The sequence below is a fragment of the Rousettus aegyptiacus genome, unplaced genomic scaffold (genome assembly GCF_014176215.1).
Source record: "Rousettus aegyptiacus isolate mRouAeg1 unplaced genomic scaffold, mRouAeg1.p scaffold_m13_p_1, whole genome shotgun sequence".
In the NCBI taxonomy this organism is placed as follows: Eukaryota; Metazoa; Chordata; class Mammalia; order Chiroptera; family Pteropodidae; genus Rousettus; species Rousettus aegyptiacus.
Window position 1 is genome coordinate 11,835,882 of NW_023416284.1, and position 18,966 is coordinate 11,854,847.

Below are 18,966 nucleotides of genomic sequence, written 5' to 3' on the forward strand. Positions count from 1 at the left end.
ATCTCCTCAGCAGCTGCATGTGGCTAGTGGCTACTATCCTGGACAGCACAGATATAGACTATGTCCATCATTGCAGAAGGTACTAGGGGGTGGTGCTGGTCTAGACCATGGGTGGGTCATGGGAGAGAGTGGGGAGAGCCACGGGGAGCCAGGGTTGGCCCCAGGGGAAGCAGTAAGAGCCAAAGCTCTTCAAACATCTGGAAACAAGTCAGTGCCAGTTCCATACCCTGAAATACTACTTTTGCTACAATTTCAAGCTCTGTCATGGGTGGTAAGAGAGAGTCCACTTGACTCCTTCATTTGTTTGGTGTGCAGTGAAATTAATATACCTACTGCACTAGGGAACTTGAAAAATATTAAACATAAGAATGGATGCAAATCATCGGGATGCCTTTAATGCAAGTAACAGAAAACCCAACTTGAACTAGTTTAAACAATAAAAGAAATCTATTGACTTGAGTAAGGAAAAGACTATGGGCTTCCAGAGGCACAAGCATAATAATATGATTATTTCTCAAAGCCTCCAGATAGCTGTGCATCGCTTCCTATATTTTATTCCTGATGCCTAGGACTTTCCTTTTTTCTTTTTCTTTTTTCTTGTTTTATTTTCTTGTTTATCTGCTGGAGAAGAGATTTCACACACACATAAAATTAAGCAGATTTCATTTCCTCTACTCTCTTGCTTGGTGACTGTCCCTTCTTTTGGTTCTTTCCGTTTCTATTGTGCACTACGATTTCCTTTGTTCTGTCCTCAGATATACGGAGCTGGGCCCTGCCTCTGTGCCCTTGTCTTAGCTGCTCCCTCTGCCTGAATAGATTTTCTCTTTATCACGTTAGGGCTGACTCCTCCCTATTATCTCAATGCCTTCCGTGCAGTAGTTCTCTTGGCTGCTCTATCTCAAATACATATCTTGCCTCACCCCTATCTTCTGCTTTTTTCCCTGTTTTATTTTATGTGTATTACTTAATACTACCCCACCCCCCTTGTAATTTGTTTATTGGCCACATCTGTCTCCTTCCTGTAGCTTAAAAGTGCCAAGAGGCCAGGAAATTCTCTGTCTGGCTTTTGCTGGATCCTTAGTGTCTGGTTCTGTGCCTGGAACATTAAAAGTGCTCAATAAATATCCTGTTGAATGAATGAATGGAAATTGGGAAAAACAGTATTACCTGCCTCATGGGATTGCTAAGAGAATCGAATGAGAAAATGCGTTTAAAATGCTTGGCCTGGGACCTGCCACAAAGTGCCAGTAAGTGGGAGTTGTTGAGACACACTGTTTTTGCTCTTGTTGTCATTATCCTGGCTTTGGAGGCCCTTTCTCTATCACGGTCATATTTGGATGGAAGCGACTCCCAGGCCATGACCTAGTTGAAAAGTGGGAAAGTCCCTCGGTCAGCCAGCTGGCTCTTTCATAGCCTTCGTGCTGCAGAAAGTGGTTCATGTGATTTATTTCCCTTAAGGAATGGAATTCATCAGTAGCTTTGTCCTTGAGAAGTCTCGTGGGCTAGGTTCGCAGTAAATGTAGGAAGCTCAGATGGTTTGGATTTGATTTTCAAGGTCTCCAGAGACCACTAAAAAAGCCTCATCCCTTCATCGGCCAAATAAAAGCATCGAAAATAAAGCGAAGATGTGCTTTTGGGAAGGTGACTAGCAAAAAGGCTGTTTTGGTCTAAAAAGTTAGCCTTTCCTGAAAGAGCCTTTTCTTCCGGAGAAGCCCTTTTCTTCTAGAGACCCTTCTCAGAGTTTCTTGAGCCAAGATGAGTCGCAGTACCCTTCTTAGGCCTGGGTCTCCAGGGCCCTGTCCCGGGATGGGGACTCTGCAGGCCAAGGGCCGTGCCTGCCTGGACCCTGTGGTCCTCCTAGACTGTGACCTGGGTGGTTGTGCTGCAGTGTTCTTTCCCAAATGGCTCTGAGTCACCTCCGGGACCTGTGTGGGTTGCTTGCCCAGGTTCGTTCTCTTCAGTGAAGGTGACAGATGCCACACGAGCAAGAAATAAGCCAAAGTATTTGGCCGAGAATGAAGGAAATCTGAAATGGGGGTAAGAGGAAGGAGATGATGAATATCAGTTAAGAACGTGGAAGCAGCTAAAACAGCAGGGCCTGTGGCTATTTCATTAATCTTCCTGGTTTAAGTCTTTTAGGAGCTCTAGGCTGGATCTTGAGGAGCTCTAGGTCTCTGTGACCTGCTGGCCTGGTGCCTTTCTCTCAGCATAGAAGGGTGGGCATCTTGTTATCGCAAGATAACAGAGGCCCCAGGGTGTAGTGTGGAAGCTGGGCATGCTGGGAGGGCTTGAGCAGGTCTGAGTGGCGCAAGGGGTAGACCGTGTTAGGCACCATTTACGCGTCTCCCCAGCTTCTCGCAGCCTCACCTGCGTGCCGCGCTCTCAGCATCTACTCCATCCAAGCCGGGCCCCGAGCTAGCTGGGAACCAGGTGTGGTTTCTACCCTTGAGTTTTTCTCAGCCCACCATTCACTCATTTTGTTACTTAATTAATATCCCATTATACTAGGTATAGAAGATTTTCAGTCTCAGGTAGTCGTCTTTCTGCCACTCGGAATGAACCTGATCTTACTCAACTTGCTATGAGGCGGGACGCACCAGTTTAACGCCATTCTAGAACTGAGGACAAAATGATTTTCGGATTCCATTCGATCTCTGTTAATATAGCCCAGAGACAGCAATAACTAAGAAATGGGTATTTCATTCTGGCCAGAGAGTGTAAACAAGGACCCTGAGGCTCAGCTCGCTGCTGTGGCAGCTGCATTCACTCCGACATCCCAGTAAAGCTTTGTAACATCATGGGCAAGAAGGAAGAACAGAGTTTGGATCAAGACAGACCTGGGTTTGAATTTTCACTCTGTCAATTTGCATATAGCTCACATATCACTGTGTGTGTGTGTGTGTGTATGTGCATTTATAGAGTAAATTTCCAGAAGTAGAGATGCTGAGTCAAAGGATAAATGCATTTATAATTGACCAATTGTTTAACCAATTGCGCTTCGGTTTCTCTTTATAACACATTATTATCTTTAGTTTGTGCAAGACACTGATTTTGTTTTATTATATTCATTTTTTTTCCCTTTATCCTCCTTCTCTGCTACCGACCGATCCTTCAACTATTTATTTAGATATATGGTTCCTTGAGAACTATTTAGCATTTCTGTGTGTATGCTTTAAAATTATAACAAGATATGGCACTATATACTTTCCCTTTTTCTTCTGCCAAGATCGCAAACTGGCATAGTCTGCTGGCTCCCCTTGTCAACACCAAGGTGGTAAAACCACAGATCTGGCGGACGTGCGGGTGTGAAGAACTAACGAAAGAACTCATGCAGGGTCCTGGCAGGAGGTAGGAAGCTGATCTCGGCTGCTGGGCACAGTCGTGAGTGAGAAGCGGCTGGAGCAGAGGCAAGGACTGGATGGGTTGGAAGAAAGCTTCTTACGTTTTCTTCTTCCTCTCCCTTTGCCTCTTCATGAGGTGCTCAAGTCCCGAAAGTAATATCAGAGCTGTTCAAAAACCCAACACGGGTGAGACACTGTTCAAGATGATGCAGGCTGCTTGGTGCCCTCAGGGATTCATTTTTTAATCTCATCCTTTATTACTTCCTCCTCCACGGCACCCTCAAATTCCAGGGATGATTGATTTCAACCTCAAGAGGCAGCTTCCTGTCAGTGCTGCTACTTTCCAGATATTTCATGATGAAATCCTGACCACAGCACCTTCCTAGGATGGCAGCAAATGGCAATTATCTCTTCTCCTCTTTCTAAATCCGCTTTCAGGCACCTAACTACACACTAAGGAAAGAGGAGTGTATTCGACAACACACACCATCTGAAACAGAATTGTCAGGATGGCTGAACAAGAAACTTAAATAAGCATGGTAAACATACATATGTAGGTAAGGAAAGATATTGGCAATATGAGTCAAGAAAAGGAAATCATTTTTTCAAAAAGTCCTATGTGTAAATGTTAGTTATGAAGAACGTAATCATTGAGATGGCTGAAGAATGACACAGCGTAGATTGAAAAATCTACGTTGTAAAAAGAAAATAGAAATAAAGGTAGAAAAGAAAATCTAACAAATATGGAGGATAAATGTGCCAACATCCAGATAATGTAAGTTCTAGGAGGAGAGAGGGGGAAATGAAGGGAAAAATTCAAAGAAATAAGGAATATAAAATTCTTATATTAAAAGAAAGGCGAAAGTACCTAAGGATGCACACAAGACAGATAAAGAAAAACTGACAACTAGACACGTTGTAGTGACAGTTAAGAACCTCTAAGACAAAGAGGGAAATTCTAAGGGCTTCCAAGGGAAAAATGGAAAGCCAACAACAGAGTAGGAGTCAGGTTAATATCAGGCTTCTCATCGACAATACTGGATGTGAGAAGAAAGTGAAAGAATACTTCTAAGGTATAGAAGGAAAAAAGTAAACCTAGATTTTTATATCCTTTTAAACTGTTATTCAGTGTGAGGTTGTAAAAGAAATATTCTCAGCAGTAGAAGGCCTCCCAAACTTTCCACACAAAGGCTTACACTGAAAAAAGTTTGGGAGGAACACTCAGTTAGGAAGTGTAAAGTTTTTACTGAAGAGAGGGAGGTAACAGAACAAGTAAGCCATTGCCTTTTTACTCTCTGTTGTGGTGCGATCAAATCTAAGACCCACGGAGCCAATTGAGATGAATTGTGAGCCTTTATTAGTCAGCTGTTGACTGAATCTCTACCACACAGGGTCAGAGGAGATCAGCCCCGAGCTCTCAGAAGAGGCAGTTTATATAGCCTAGAACAAGTAAGCAGATTACAGAAGCAGAAGTTGGTCGTTAGCATATCTTTGATCAGATTACCACATCCTGGTTAACAGCTGGCCTTTAGCATATCTTTGATCAAATTACCACACCCTGGTTAACAGCTGGCCTTTAGCATATCTTTGATCAGATTACCACATCCTGGTTAACAGAATCAGAAGTAAATCCTTAATGCTGGCTTACTGGAAAATTTTCCACCCTTAACACTCCCCAGGATTGATACAGAAGAAAAGGACACCCTTGGCAAGCGTTTAATTATGACTTTTTTAAAGGACATTTCAGAGCCTCTAGAAATTGAAGAGCAGTCACTGAGGCGAAATGAGGTCCCATCTTCACTGCGGCATGTCCCAAAGGGTAGCAGGAAAGGAAACGAGACTCTACCTACATAGTAACACGTAAACAAATAAATAAATACTCTATGTCAAAGGGCAAAAACTCATTGCTAACCGTGAAACAGTTGAGGGCATTTGTCATAGTATAGGTTCAACCAGTGCTTCCTCAGGTGGAGTGCACAGTCCAGAGCTGTGTTTCCTATGGAATGTGGTGAGCTACACATAGAAACTGAGAGTGTTTAGAAATTAAGAAATTTCAAAGCAATTTGACAGAATGATTTTGCATTCATTGAATCAAATAACACATTTGGGTTCACACTGGGTATGTTTTTATTCTGCAAAAGTAGTAATCTGAGACAGATCAAGGGCAAAAAAAACAAAAACCAAAAACCAAACCTGATCCTTTAGCAGGAGTCCTTGGAGAATCATCAGGTGAAACCAGGGGCCAGCTAACTCTTCCTACAAAAGGCCGTGCATTCTCTCTTGTAATTATCCAGTTCTGCTCTCGTGGCGTTGAAGCAGTCACAGACAATGTATAAACCAAAGATCACAGCCGTGTCACCATAAAATTTTATTGCCACTGAAATGTTAATGTGTCATTTTAATGTGTCAAATAGTATCCTTCTTTTGATTTTTTTCAACCATTAAAAAATGTAAAAGCCTTTCCTAACCTGCAAGCTGTACAAAACCAGGCAGTGGATAGATTTGGTCAACAGGCATAGTCTGTCAATCCTATTGTCTCTGAGAATTAGTGTCTGTCTTGGGGAGAGGAATATTTCTGTAATTGATGATGCTAATTTTCTTTTGGAGAGGAAATATATTCATAGAGCTGAAGATATACACGGAGAAATCTCCCTCTCATCCCATCCGTGCCCACCTATTTCCCTGCCAGCCGTGATCCCTGTAAGTTAATTTTAATAAACTTCCCGTGTGTTCCTTAAGATTTGCGGCAATATTAGCGAATACGTACTCACGTTTTCTCACTTTCCTACATAAAGGTAGCATGCCATTCATACTGCCTTCCGCCTTGTTCTTTCCGCCTGCCGCCATCCTGGAGATTTTCTATATTGCAGTAGAGGATGCCTCCCTCATTAAACAGATGTATTCCATTCTGAGGCTGTATCAAAATGGGTCATTTCCAGCCCAATTCAGAATAACGTGGCAATACAAAAATTTCTCACGAATCACCGTGCATGTGCTTGTGTGTGGTTTGTGCACGCACACGTGCGTGTGTGTGCTTTCATAGCATAATTTTCTGAAAGAGGGGTCACTGAACCAAAGGATAAATGCATTTATAATTTTAATAGATCTTCCCAATTTACCCTCTGTGGGCATTTTGCCCTCCCACCAGCTACATTTGAGAGTTCCAGTTTCCCCATGCAGCCTTGCTAATAGAGCAGGTTGTCACACTTTTGGATTTTTTTATCTATTCTAATAAATAAAAATGACATCTCGGTGGAGTTTTAATTTGCATTTCTTTTATTATGAGTGACCATGAACATGATCAGACCTACCACCAGCAAATGAAGCATCTTAATGCAGAACTGGAAAAGGGCATCCCTTCTGGGAGGGCGAATTACAGAAAGTCACTCACTGCCTGTGGGTTGGTGCAGATCTTGCCGAGCTGTGTGTGGGTGAAAGTTCAGCTCCCACCCATGCCCCGTAGGCAGGATGCATTTCTGCAGGGCTCCACACCCAGCGGCCCTGATGGTGATTATTAAAGCATCTGGTGGGACTGTAGCCGGTCCAGGTGGGACTATCCCAACGGAACCCTGGATGACAGGAGGGGAAGTAGCATCCAGGTGAGGGTAGGATGAGCTATGTAGTTAATGAGTCCTGGTGCAAAATAAAAAGTGGTGAACAACCAAAGTGACTCCATCTTAAATATAAGACTCCATCTTAAGCACAGGCCAGTTCCCGGAAAAGCCGCAGATAGCAAGACGATCACCCCACCCTAGACTCAGCCAATCAGAGCAACTATGGAAAGTAACTCTCCAAATTCCCCGCCTTGTTCCTTGGTGCCATCACCCAGCCAACCCTGCTAAGAGACAAGCTCGTTGTACCAATCCTGTAACGCCAAGACATCGCTCCCCATGCTTACGATTTTTCCCTTCAAATCCCCCTGAAGCCCCAAGTTCGGGACCGCCTCCTACTCACTGCGGCGTCAGTGTGCGGACTGCGGTCCGGACTCGAGTCTGAAATAAACTCCCTCTTGCTCTTGCATCGGTGTCGGCTTCTTGATGGTTCGTGGAGATACGAGTCGGGGCCTAACAGTGGGACCCTATGTTGTTAAGAATTTCGAGATGGACGGGGCATAGCATTCAACTAGGTGCAGTGCCCTTCTGAGCTCTGGGCTCTGTGAGACTGAACATGTTGCAGCCCAGGAAGTGGGCTCTGGGTGAGGGGATATTGCCCCAGGATCCGGCTGGTGGCCATGGCCAGCATCCTATGGACTCGTCTTCCCCGGGCTGGCAACACAGGAGAAGAACGTACCACGTGGAGGATGCGAACTACAGCTCCCCAACACATCGAGGCCAACGGGTTCTGTTCTCCCTCAAACAGGCCAGCCTGAGCTGCACTCACCCAGGAAAGGGGAGGTATGGATGGCTGGGTTGCGCTTGTTATAATAATGACACTGTGGACATGCCAGACCCAGTGCTTTACATTCGGTATCTCTTTTAGTTGTCTAACAAGCCCACACAGTTGGTACCAAAGCTACCTCCTCTTAGAGGAGGGAACGAAGGCTTAGGGAGGTGGCGTTGGGGGATTCGACTCAGTCAGTCTCGCTCAGCCTCTGTATTTTTTAACCCCTTATACGATATTCCCTTTTACCAGTTTGTTGTCACACTAGCAGTGCCTGGGGCAGGGCATGTACACACACACACACACGCTCACACACAGTTTGCCAATGAGTTGCTTTATTCAGAAGAGCCCCCGGAACTGTAGCCGCTGCTGCTAAACAGGAAGATGGACTTGGAGGAGAACTGCATATAGGTGTAAGGTTCGGCTGCTCAACAGACAGAGTCTGACTCATGATTAACAGGCATCTTTTATTGAAAGGCAAGCGGTCCTGGGCTAGGTTCTCTGGTCCTGAGGAAAGGGGCCAGAGAAGTCGCACCCGGGCGGGGTCAGGGCAGGGTTTTAAGGGTCGTGTCCAGGAAGGGGAAGACTCAAAAAAGGTAAAAGCACAGCGTGGGGCTCTTTCATTGGTGCAGCCGTGTGGCACCACGAAGGTAGTCCTGGCACCCGCGGATGGGTCCATGGGCCTCAGGTGGCTAGCAGGCGGAAGCTAGGGGACCTGACATCCTTGGGTCCTTGGGGCCTTTTCCGGGAGCACTGACCTTACAATAGGGAATTCCCCTACTGCCCAAGGAGGAAGGGGAAAAGGGACCAGGCATGCATGCCCAGGGTTTCTCATTCTGGATAGAAGGCTTCTATCTGGGGATCAAAGAGTTCCTGGCTCGTCTCTAGGATGCAGAGGGGTGTTTCTTTCATTGTCAGTGGGGAGGAGCTAGAGAAGGAAATGCAGCATTAGACAGTGAGGCTTCCAGGGTTAGGGGACTCTAAGCACCTGGGGGCCTTCCCAGTGCACTGCTTTTTGTGGTATTGATATTCGATATTATAGGTTTTCTGGTTTCTTGCAAAACAGAGGGCAGCCGCTTTATCACATCGACATAGTTGTCTTCTACAGTAGTCCTGTTTTGCTGAAATCACAAGAAAATAAACACTGAATGGGGTGGGGGCTATTGATATTCTATGACTCTTCGTGGGAACCCTGGGGTACAAGACACAGCCCCTGCCCTCCAGAAACTTCTAGTCTGAGGCAGGCACCTATGCTTCAAGTATTTCTGACTCATGAAAGAGACAGAGTTTCTTCTGTCCTTGGGAAGGCAGGACCCAGTCTGATGGGGACACCGGCAGCCAAGCACTAGGAGACTCTGTGAAACGCCTTCCCAACAGCCATTGTTTGTTTCTTCTTGCTAATAGATGTGTCCAGGTGCAAAGCTCCAGCCCCCGGGGCCTGGGGATGGGTCATGATTGGTGTGAGCCAGTCATGGTCATCCCTTTCACCTTTGCAATGATTGGTCTCTGGTTGCACATGACCTTGTGCACCTGGCCAGTGTTCCAGAAAGGGAAGTCACCTGGGGCCTTTGGGAAGGATTAATTCCCTCCTAAAGAAAGAGAGGTGTATATGGGAAGTCCTCTTTTTTAGGATGAGGCCATGAGGCTTGGAGCTGCAGCATGTGCCTTGGTTGGCATCACATTGCCAACATGGCAGGCAGAGCAGATTGGGAGAAGGCTGGGTTCTTGGCGCCGCAGTGGAGAAGCTGCTCAGTCCCTAGCACTGCCCACTTCCAGACTTCTGTTATGCGAGAGTCAGACTTCCCCAGTACCCAAGCCTCTTTTAGCTGGGCATCTTGTTGCTTGCAACCCAAAGCCTGCTAAAGAAACATGACCCTACAGAGAGGTCATGATAGAGAGACATAACTTCCCATCTTAAAGAACACGGGCTGTTGGGTGAGAGCCCCTGCTTTCTCCAAATCCCACAGTGGCTCTGCTGTCTGCGGGCACTGGGCAAACCCTTTCAGTGACCACCCAGCTCTCTCCTCCTCTTCAGAGTCAGACTTTCTCCAGAATGGAGTCTATGCTTAACTGTCTCAGCTTTACTTCCTCCTCACTCCCCAAGCCTCTCTAATCTGACTTTGCCCTCGCACTCCATACAAACAGCCCGCACTGAGGTCCTCAGTGGTCTTTCTACCTCTAAATCCAAGGCGCCTTCTCAGCCCTTATCCCGGAGACCCCTCTGTTAAAGTGGCTGCTGTTAACCACCTCTTTGTCAGCTCCTGGACCTTCTCTCTCAGCTCTCCTCCTCCCTCTTCAACTACCGCTCCTCCTCTGTCTTCTCTCTGGGACTCCAAACATCGAATGGATGAGCACATCCAACTCTTAGCTCTCTGCTGCCGACTCCTGCATCTGTCCAGACCCCTCCTTGGAGCTGTGAGTTCCTACATCCAGGTATGAGGTGCACATCTCCCCGGGGGTCCTGGAAACCTTTTAAATTCAACATGCTCTTCAGAGAACTCCTCCTCCCCTCACCCACCAGGACCTCCTCCAAGGCTCCAGCCACACAGTCATATACCCGCTCAACGGCTCTTTATCCCCCTACCCGGTCAATCACCAAGCTCACTGATTCTACTTCAAATTCATCTTAACGTCACTCCCCAGCCCTTCCATCCTGACCACCATGGTCACGTGCCAAGCTCTTGCTGCTGCTTGTCTGCATTCTGGCAACCTCTCTGCTCTGCCCTTCCATCCCTCTGCACCTACCCTGCAGCCTGGGCGAGCCCTCCGAAACCCAAATCTTATCATGTCGTTCCTTTGCTATGAGCATCAGGACATAATCTAAAGATAACATGGCCTTGGGCTTGACCCAGCCCTTTCTCATCCCTCCAGTATCCATCTCACCACTCCCTCTCCTCCTCACCCACCGAACTGTTACGCTTCCGCCAGGTCCCTTTGACTCTGCTGAGTCCTCTTGCTGGAATGTCCCCAAACCCTCCTCTCCCCTGACGCCTGCATAGCCTCGAAGACTCAGCTTGGATGTCCACACATTCAGGAGCCTCAGGCTGTGTTCAGGGCCCTGCCCCTTCTACCGACTTCCTATTGGAGTCTCCCATGTTGTGTTTTCATTTTCTTTACCTCTCGCTCGCTTACGAGCAACTTGAGGCAGGGATGCTGTCTCTTTGCATCTCGATCTCTGGAGCCAGCACAGTGCCTGGCACAATGGGACGCTCAGTAAAATAAACAAAGGAGACTGGGTGGAATGGAACGACCCTTTCTTACCACAGAGGATCTGGCCATTCTTGTAAGTATACTCGTAGCTCAGAAACTTGGTGCCACACTCTTGCTTCTCCAGCCGGCCGTAGCAACAGTCGTGGGTAGCACAGCACCTGTGACGGACGAGAAGACTCTGCTGGAGCTGCCTCCTCACAGCTCCAGGGAGCCTGGGTGGTCTCGTCCCCTTGACCTTGACCTTGAGTTTGCAATAGTCCAGAGCACAGTTTTGAATGCACTGGCTACTTTTTCTGGCCAGGACTTTCTGGGGCTCTGTGAAGATGAGGCACCGGCACTTCCCTTGCAGCTTCCCAGCCCTATGGGGGTCACAGGTGGGCAGAAGGAGGGGAGAGCTGGGTGGCCTCACCGATCTGTCGCATCCTTGGGTGACCCTTTGCCGCCTAAGCCGCAGTAGCAACCGTAGAAGGCATAACTGAACAAAGGTTCTTTTCCTGTCACCAACTGGATCATTTTCCAGAAATTCACCAAGTCCCCATGGGTCTGCAGTGGGGCTGGAAGAAGGTCACCTATGAGGAGCCTGAGGCTGTGTCCTCTGCCTCTCTCTGCCACTCCCCATCCTCCCATGGACTCTCTCTAGCCTGTTGAGAGAGCCTACCACAATGGGAAGGAAAGCTGGGAATGAGGGTGCTTCCCCCAACTCTCCCCGGAGACTCCCTGTGGCCAGAGGTCAGGGTTCACTCTTACCGAGGGCCGTGGTCACAGCCAACAGCAGGAGGGTCTTCATGTTGACAGTCCGTGTGGAAGAAATGCAGAGGGGCTGGCCTAGACTCTTCTCTCAGGTAGCCCCAGGTTCTGCCCTGGCCCCTGCTCTATTGCTCGCATTCAGCAAACTCAGAGAAAGAAATCTTCCAGGAAGAGACAGACATGCTCTTCAACCTAGGACGACGAGCTTCGTCACACATCGGACACACAAGGAGTGTGCACACGCAGGACCTCCTGACCCTCCCCACCTCTGCCTAATGCTTTCTCACATGCACAGGCCTCAGGCTCGTTGACAGTCCCCTGCCCACACGTTACTAAGGAGCCCTCCATGCTCCTCATCAGACTGAGCATTCTTGGCATTTGCAACCAGGTCAACCCAACTAACTGGGACATCCCCAAGGTCACAGGTTGTGTGTTTCCCGTTAGACAAATCTTACTCGCTCCTAACCAGATCCAAGGCTTTGGAATTTCATCCATGGAGTCTGATCCCCAATATTTTGCTCCAAAACTAAAGCAGCACCCCCTCCTTGCAAGACTTTCTAACTTCTTACACATATACTCACACACATATGCTTATATTATACACTCACACACCCACACAGCACACTTGTGCATACAGACTCTCTTATACACACCAAATCATGTGCATGCATATTTATGGTCATGTGTGCCTACATACACATGCATAAACACACATGTGCACATATACACAACACAGTCACTCTCAAAGGCAGCCAATGAGCAGGGACTTATATTCTGACAGAACATAAATGCCTGAGTGTTTACCTCTCAGAAGAAGCTGAGTTGATACCTCCAAGTGTCTGTCTTGTTTATTCTGAACTCCAGCTCCCTTTAAATAGCTGCTCTCTCTGGGAGTTGGGAGTTGGTGGGTTATGCAAATTGGATAAGAGTGTGGCTAGTTTGTGGAGTTGGTTTGGCATGCCCGTACCCCTGGGCAATCCCCTTTTCTTCTCCTCACTACATGTCAAAACAGAGCTGAGGATGGAAAATTCTTATGTGTCATCAGTCGCTGCCAAACATTTAGATTACTTTATAATCTTTCCATGGGCCTCCTTCCTGACTGAGTAAACTCTCATGACCAGCTCTGGGTGTGAGCACCAGGCCCTTTCATGAGAGGGCAGGGGTACCTGCTATTGTAGGCCGTGAACTCATCTGCATGGCCAACGGGACCAATGACTGAGTGGGGATCGCACCCTTTTCTTCGGCAAAATAGGACATTTAGGAATAAGAAAGGGAACGTTTCCATTTTTCATTCATTCAATCAATCATTCGTTCACAAGAAGTACATACTCAGCCACTACGAAGCAGAGAAGTGCCAGGACCCATGCAAGCCCCTGGGGAGAGATGAGGGCTCATCCTGCCTCCTGGGCACTCCAGCAGGGAAAGGCGTACAATGGAGCAGATGGCCTCTTCCTACTGACTTGGGCCAGTACCTCCACCTTCTTTTTTTGCTCCTCATTCTTCTTCTTCTCCTCCCATTTTGGAAAAAGCCAGAGACTGCCCCAAAGTTCCCCCTAGAGTTCTGCCTCCACCTTTTCCCCAGTCCTTACCTGTTTGGAGACAGAGCTGATTAAGGTTTCCTGGATCTATTCTTCTTTGTTCTTCAACCATCAGGGACGAAGTGACTCCAGCTTTAATTTCTAAAGCAAATATCTTTATTTCCTGCCTGCCAATCCGTGTTAAGAATTCAGCTTCCATGGCCTTGTGTAAACAAACACTCTCTGATACCAGTCACAGAAACGCAAGGTGGCACAGGCCGTGGTGCTCATAAACATGCCGTCTGCTCCCCACGTTCCCCAGGTCCCTTCCAGGTCTGCAGAACCAGAAGACTGGTTCTGGCTAGAAACCATGAGCCTTGGTGCCAAGGGTCACGTCCAAGTTGAAACAAGAAAAAGTGTCTGGGTCCTTTTATTCTGGCTCTCTCACTGTCCTTGTCTCCCATTCTGCTTCTGCGAGGAGACCACACTGTCTGTGGAGTGTGGCCTGTTTTCTCGTAAACTTTCCTTTTGACTCTAACTTTGGCATGTGTGCTGAATTCTCTCCACACTCTCTGCCCAAGGACCCTCTTCTTCTCTCAGTGCAGAGCTTGGTCTCTCCCAACTCTGGAAAAGTTACTCTGTCCTGCATCAGTAAGACTATATTTACGTTTTGTAAGAAACTGCCAGACCATCTTCCAGAGTGGCCGTACCTTTTTGTAGTCCCACTGGCAATGTACGAGAGTTCCCGTTGCTCCACATCTTTGCCAGAGTTCCCGTTGCTCCACATCATTGTCATGGACTGGATTTTTAGCTGTCCTAATAAGTATGTAATAGCTATTGTTTTAATTTGCAATCCCCTGATGGCAAATGATGTGAAGCCTCTTTTCAACTGCACAGTTACCATTTGTATGTCTTCTTTGGAGATTTTTTTCACCCCCCCCCCACCACCCCGCCTTTTTTAAATAGGGCTGTTTGTTTTCTTATTATTGAGTTTTAGGAAACCTTTGTATATTTTGAATGCAAGTTCTTTGCCAAATACGTGTTTGGTAAACATTTGCTCCTAGTCTGTGGCCTGTGTCTTTCACAGAGCAGAAGTTTTTAATTTTAATAAAGTCCAATTTAACAGTGTTTTCCCCCTGTTTCCACATTCAGCAGTGTCCTCTTGGAAGCTTGAAGTCGGCCATAGTGGGAGAACTTACACTTTGGAAACTGGCAGACTCTACATCTCAAACATGTTTTTTTCCTCACAAGAAATCAGTTGTAAAACATTTGCCAGCAGCACACCACTGCCTCTTGCTAACTTTCTATTGACTTGTCCCAGTTGGTCTGACTATTATTTTACTTATCATTCTTTTATGGACCAGGGAATTTTTTTCATTTTGTGTACATATGTAAAATATTGGTATTTTCTTTTTCTTTTGATTTAATTTCTCTTATTTTTCACATTTCTCCACTAACATGGGAGATATGGCTATGGTCATTTTTTATCTGGGTAGGAATTCCTAAGTAATATAAACTGGATTTTCTCTCAATCATTAGTGTATTATTTATTTATAGCTTTGAAACTAATGAGAAGACAAAGTGCTGATTATTAATGCAATTTCATCACTAATTACTATTTGTTTGAGAAATAAAAAAGTTTATATGTAAAATTAAAAATTGCAAATAATTTAAACTAATTTAATAAAGGAGAAGAGGAGCCTTTATAACTTTAGAAAACTGATACTTTGAAAATATTTAAAATCATTCTAAATGTAGGTAATAATTATCTTTTGTGAGTTTTTCAGGATTTAACTTAAGGAATTAAATACAATTTTATATGACAATAACTTCCTAATTTGATTTATCGCATACTTAGTAAAGTGCCTGTCATATAATAGGTACTCAATAAATATATGTTGAAATAAATTTATTAAGGTCAAGAATAAGACACAAATACCTGCTATCCTACCTAGAATTCAATATTTTACTGTAAGTCTTAGCCAATGTAATTAAACAACAAAAATGAATAGGTATAAAATTTAGGGGGAAAAGACAAAATTGTCATTTGCAGACATCATGACTTTTTTTGTAGACAATCTATGAGATAATTAACATTATAAACTGAGAATTTGACAAAGTGAATAAATACAGGAAAAACACACAAAAACCGATGTCATCCCCATACCACCAATAATCAATTAGAAAATGTAATGGGGGAAAAGGCGCAATTTATAATAAGAATAAAAAATATAGAATTCCTAGAAAAGAATCTAATATATGTGAATAACCTTTATATAAAAAAGTCATAAAACATTACTAAAGAACATAGTAGAAGACCTAAATGAATAGAGAGTAAGACCATGTCATGTTCAGAGTTGGCATGACTAAATATCATCAAATAGTGTATGAAATTTAAAATTGAATTCCAATAAAAATCCCAAGGTGAGTTGTCATGGAACTTGAAAAACTGATTCTATAATTCGTATGGGGGAGTGAAGGTTTAAGAATAACCCAAATGTTTCTGAAGAAGGAAGAAAAGAGACTTTTTTAGTATATGTGAAAACTCAAAAAGTCATAATAATTGGGTGAAGTGATGTTAAGGTGAGTGTAGACAAATAGATCAAAGTCAAATAAAGAAAGCCCAGAAATAAACCTAAGCATAGGTAGAAACTAATGTAATAAATGAAGCATTAACACTGGAGGAGAAGGGTGGACTGTTCGACAAAGGGTATTGAAATAATCCACCTCCCCTATGGATACACAAAATTACATTCCTGCCTCATACAATACACAAAAGTAAACTCCAAATGGATCAAAGGATTAAATTCAAAGTGTAAAAACTAAAATTCTAGAACCAATAGAAGAAAATACAGAAAACTATTCTTTGACCTGAGTCACGAGAGACTTTTCAAGCTAGATCTTAAAGCAAATGACATTAAAAAAACATGTTTTTACTCTCAAAGTTGCCATAAAGTTGAAAGACAATTGACATGCTTGGAGAATATATTTGCAATATATGTAGGAAAAGATTAATGTCTTGTCAGTCTCCTAGTTCCTGGGAGCAGCTGACGTGGGGAGGAATGCACATCCCTCACTTTACCCCTGCCCCTAAAGAGAGCTGAGCAGAGGAAGGCTAGGGATAGAGCTGGGGGCAAATAAAGCCAGAGTAGTAATAAAGCACACATACAGACAGACCATTCAATAAAGAGGAAGTCCAAATGGCCATCAAGGGCATACAAAACTGCTCAGCTGCACTAATGGCCAGGGAGTTAAAACAAGTAAAAACAACAGAGAGATACCATTTCATACACATCAGATTGGGAAAAATTGACAGACATGACATTATCAAGTGTTGGCTATGGCACAGCCATCAAGGATAGTACTTTGGAAAAACTAGTAAAGTTGAAAATGTGCCTGTTCCTACCTGACTTAGATAGTATTCTTACCCAAAATGTTTAACCCGATAACCACGAGGGAACAATCAGATAAATGTAAATTGAGGGGTATTCTGCAAGACGACTGGCCTGGATTAAAAAACATTGATGTCATGAACGGAAAAAAAAGAGAGGAATTTTGTAGGTTAAAGGGGACTAACGAAGCACAATAGATTGCAAGCAGATCTAATGCCTGATTCATGTTTGGATTCTGGATTTGAAGAGGAATTTTCTACTCAAATGGCTAACCTTGTGATCAGCTCTTTGTTCTGCTTCTATAGACATACTTGCCACAAAGGCCGAAGGGCAGGGTGACCCTGAGATCAACTGAAGATTCGCCCTTTGCTTGTTCTGTCTAGATAACAGATGTTTGTGGATAAGCCCTATAAAAGTAAGGTTACCCCTGAGGCTGGGGCCCAGGTTTTTAGAGCACTAGCTCTTCTGGAACCGCTGGCATAATAAACCAACTCTCCGAGTGGTACTTGGTTTCTCGCCAGTGTCATTTTTATGCAACAGATTGGAAAAAAGGCAAACGAATTGGATATAAAGGACATGATTGGGACAATAGGTGGAAATTGGATATTAGACATTTTTAATGGATACTAGATAATAGTATTATTGTGTCAATGTTGAATTTCTTGAGTGTCATCTATTGTGTTGGGTTATATGAGAGAATGTCTTGTCCTTGGATAGATGATGAATTATTTAGGATGAAGTATCTGCAATTTACTCTCTAATGTGTGTGAGAGAGAGTGAAATGAAGCAATCGCAGCAAAATGTTAACACTTGGTGAATTAAAGGGTTTGTGAGTATTAATTGTAGGAATCTTGCAACTTTTCTGTAGATTTAAAATTTTTTGAAATAAAATGTTGGGAAAAATGTGAATACTTTATGACTCGATATTATCTTTCTCAATATATAGTTTAGAATAAATCATACCTATAGGAATCAATATGATTACAGTGAACAAAGCAAGTTGCAGGATACTCTATCATCCCATTAGTGTAAAATAGAAAAAAAAAACAACAAGAAATAATGTTGTATATTGTTTATGAATACAAACGTGTGGCAGGATTATAAACTCTGGACTGGGTATATATCAATTTCTCCATCTGGTTCTCTGTGGGCAGAGGAGGAAGACTCAGGGAAGGAAGGATGGCAATAGGGCGGGAGAGGGGACAAGAAGGCATTTCAGCTTACTCTGGAAGGCTTTAATTCTTTAAAAGAAAATCCGAAACAAAAGCAAAAGCTAATATAGGGCGCAACAAAAAGAAAGAACAATAAAAATTCTTAATAGTGGTTATCTTGGGTGGATATGGGGAAGTTTCACTTTTAACTCTACACATTTCTTAACTTTTAATGATTGTCTTTAATAATTTTTTTCTTCTCTCTGGTCATAAGAGAAAAAAATATTACTACCTGTATTGTGTCAAGAACTATACCAGCCAAACTAAGGGTTGCCTGTCTGAAGAAAGAGAGTCCTTTGAAGCTCATGGGACTCTAATTAGCTGTGTGGCCTTGGCCGACTTCTTAGATAGATCTCCTGTCTGAAGGGCATATTTTCTTGTAGAGTTGTCTGCATTAAATGGGATAAATCATGTGTTGTGCTTAACATAGCGCCTGACACACAGGAAGCACCCCTTAAATGCTCATACCACCGTTATTATTGCTGTGGCTGCTGATGCTATTCCCCAGCCTGCCCTGGCCGGGCCGGGGGTCCTTCTCCATGCTGCTGCTCCGGGCTTATCCATTCCTGCACTTACGCAATGGTTTTACCGGTGTGCTCATTCATGTCCTCTCTCCATCACTGAACTCCAAGCCATGAGCACCGCCCCCCACCCCACCCCCTTATTATTCATCTCTGTGCCCAGTGGCTGGCACACAGTAGGTACTCAGGACATTATTTTTGCATCAATGACACCAGCACATTTCTGGCCACTGGTCCCCACTCTGAAAACTCGCTTCCAAGAGTACGTTTGTTTCCCTGATGGCTCTAATACCTCTCTCTTTCTCCCCACCTGTTTTTCTGGGCATCCCATCCCCAGGATCTGTATTCATGCTCCTGCCTCAGCCAAGACTGAGGACCCCAGGTACTTACATAGTCAAGTTTCTTAGCAAGTTGTCAGATCCTTAAGAAACTTCTGAGCTCAGGGCCAAGGTGGGGGTGATTTACTCCCAGCTGAGGGGATTAGCAAAGGCCCTGTGAAGCCGGATAAGGCTGTGACCTGGATAACTCAGGACTCAAATCCACCTCCTACTGGAATTTTCCGGGTGGCTGCCCAGGCCCCTTTGGCAGGAGAGCCGGCCCCGGTCCCTGGGATTTTGCTGGACTTCCTGCGTTTGTGAAGGCAGCTG

The 18,966-nt window shown here is 44.7% G+C and overlaps 1 protein-coding gene across 1 annotated transcript; it reads right to left on the reverse strand.

Annotated features, from left to right (window-relative positions):
- Window positions 1-8,425: 8,425 nt before the first annotated feature.
- Window positions 8,426-12,511, reverse strand: PLA2G2A (phospholipase A2 group IIA). The gene is made up of 5 exons (XM_016128258.2): window positions 12,483-12,511; window positions 11,679-11,870; window positions 11,341-11,500; window positions 10,983-11,089; window positions 8,426-8,649 (listed from the first exon to the last, which is right to left on the reverse strand). The coding sequence occupies exons 2-5, from the start codon at window positions 11,716-11,718 to the stop codon at window positions 8,636-8,638; spliced, it is 321 nt and encodes a 106-aa protein (XP_015983744.2). The 5' UTR covers window positions 11,719-11,870; window positions 12,483-12,511; the 3' UTR covers window positions 8,426-8,635.
- Between the last annotated feature and the right edge of the window lie 6,455 nt (window positions 12,512-18,966).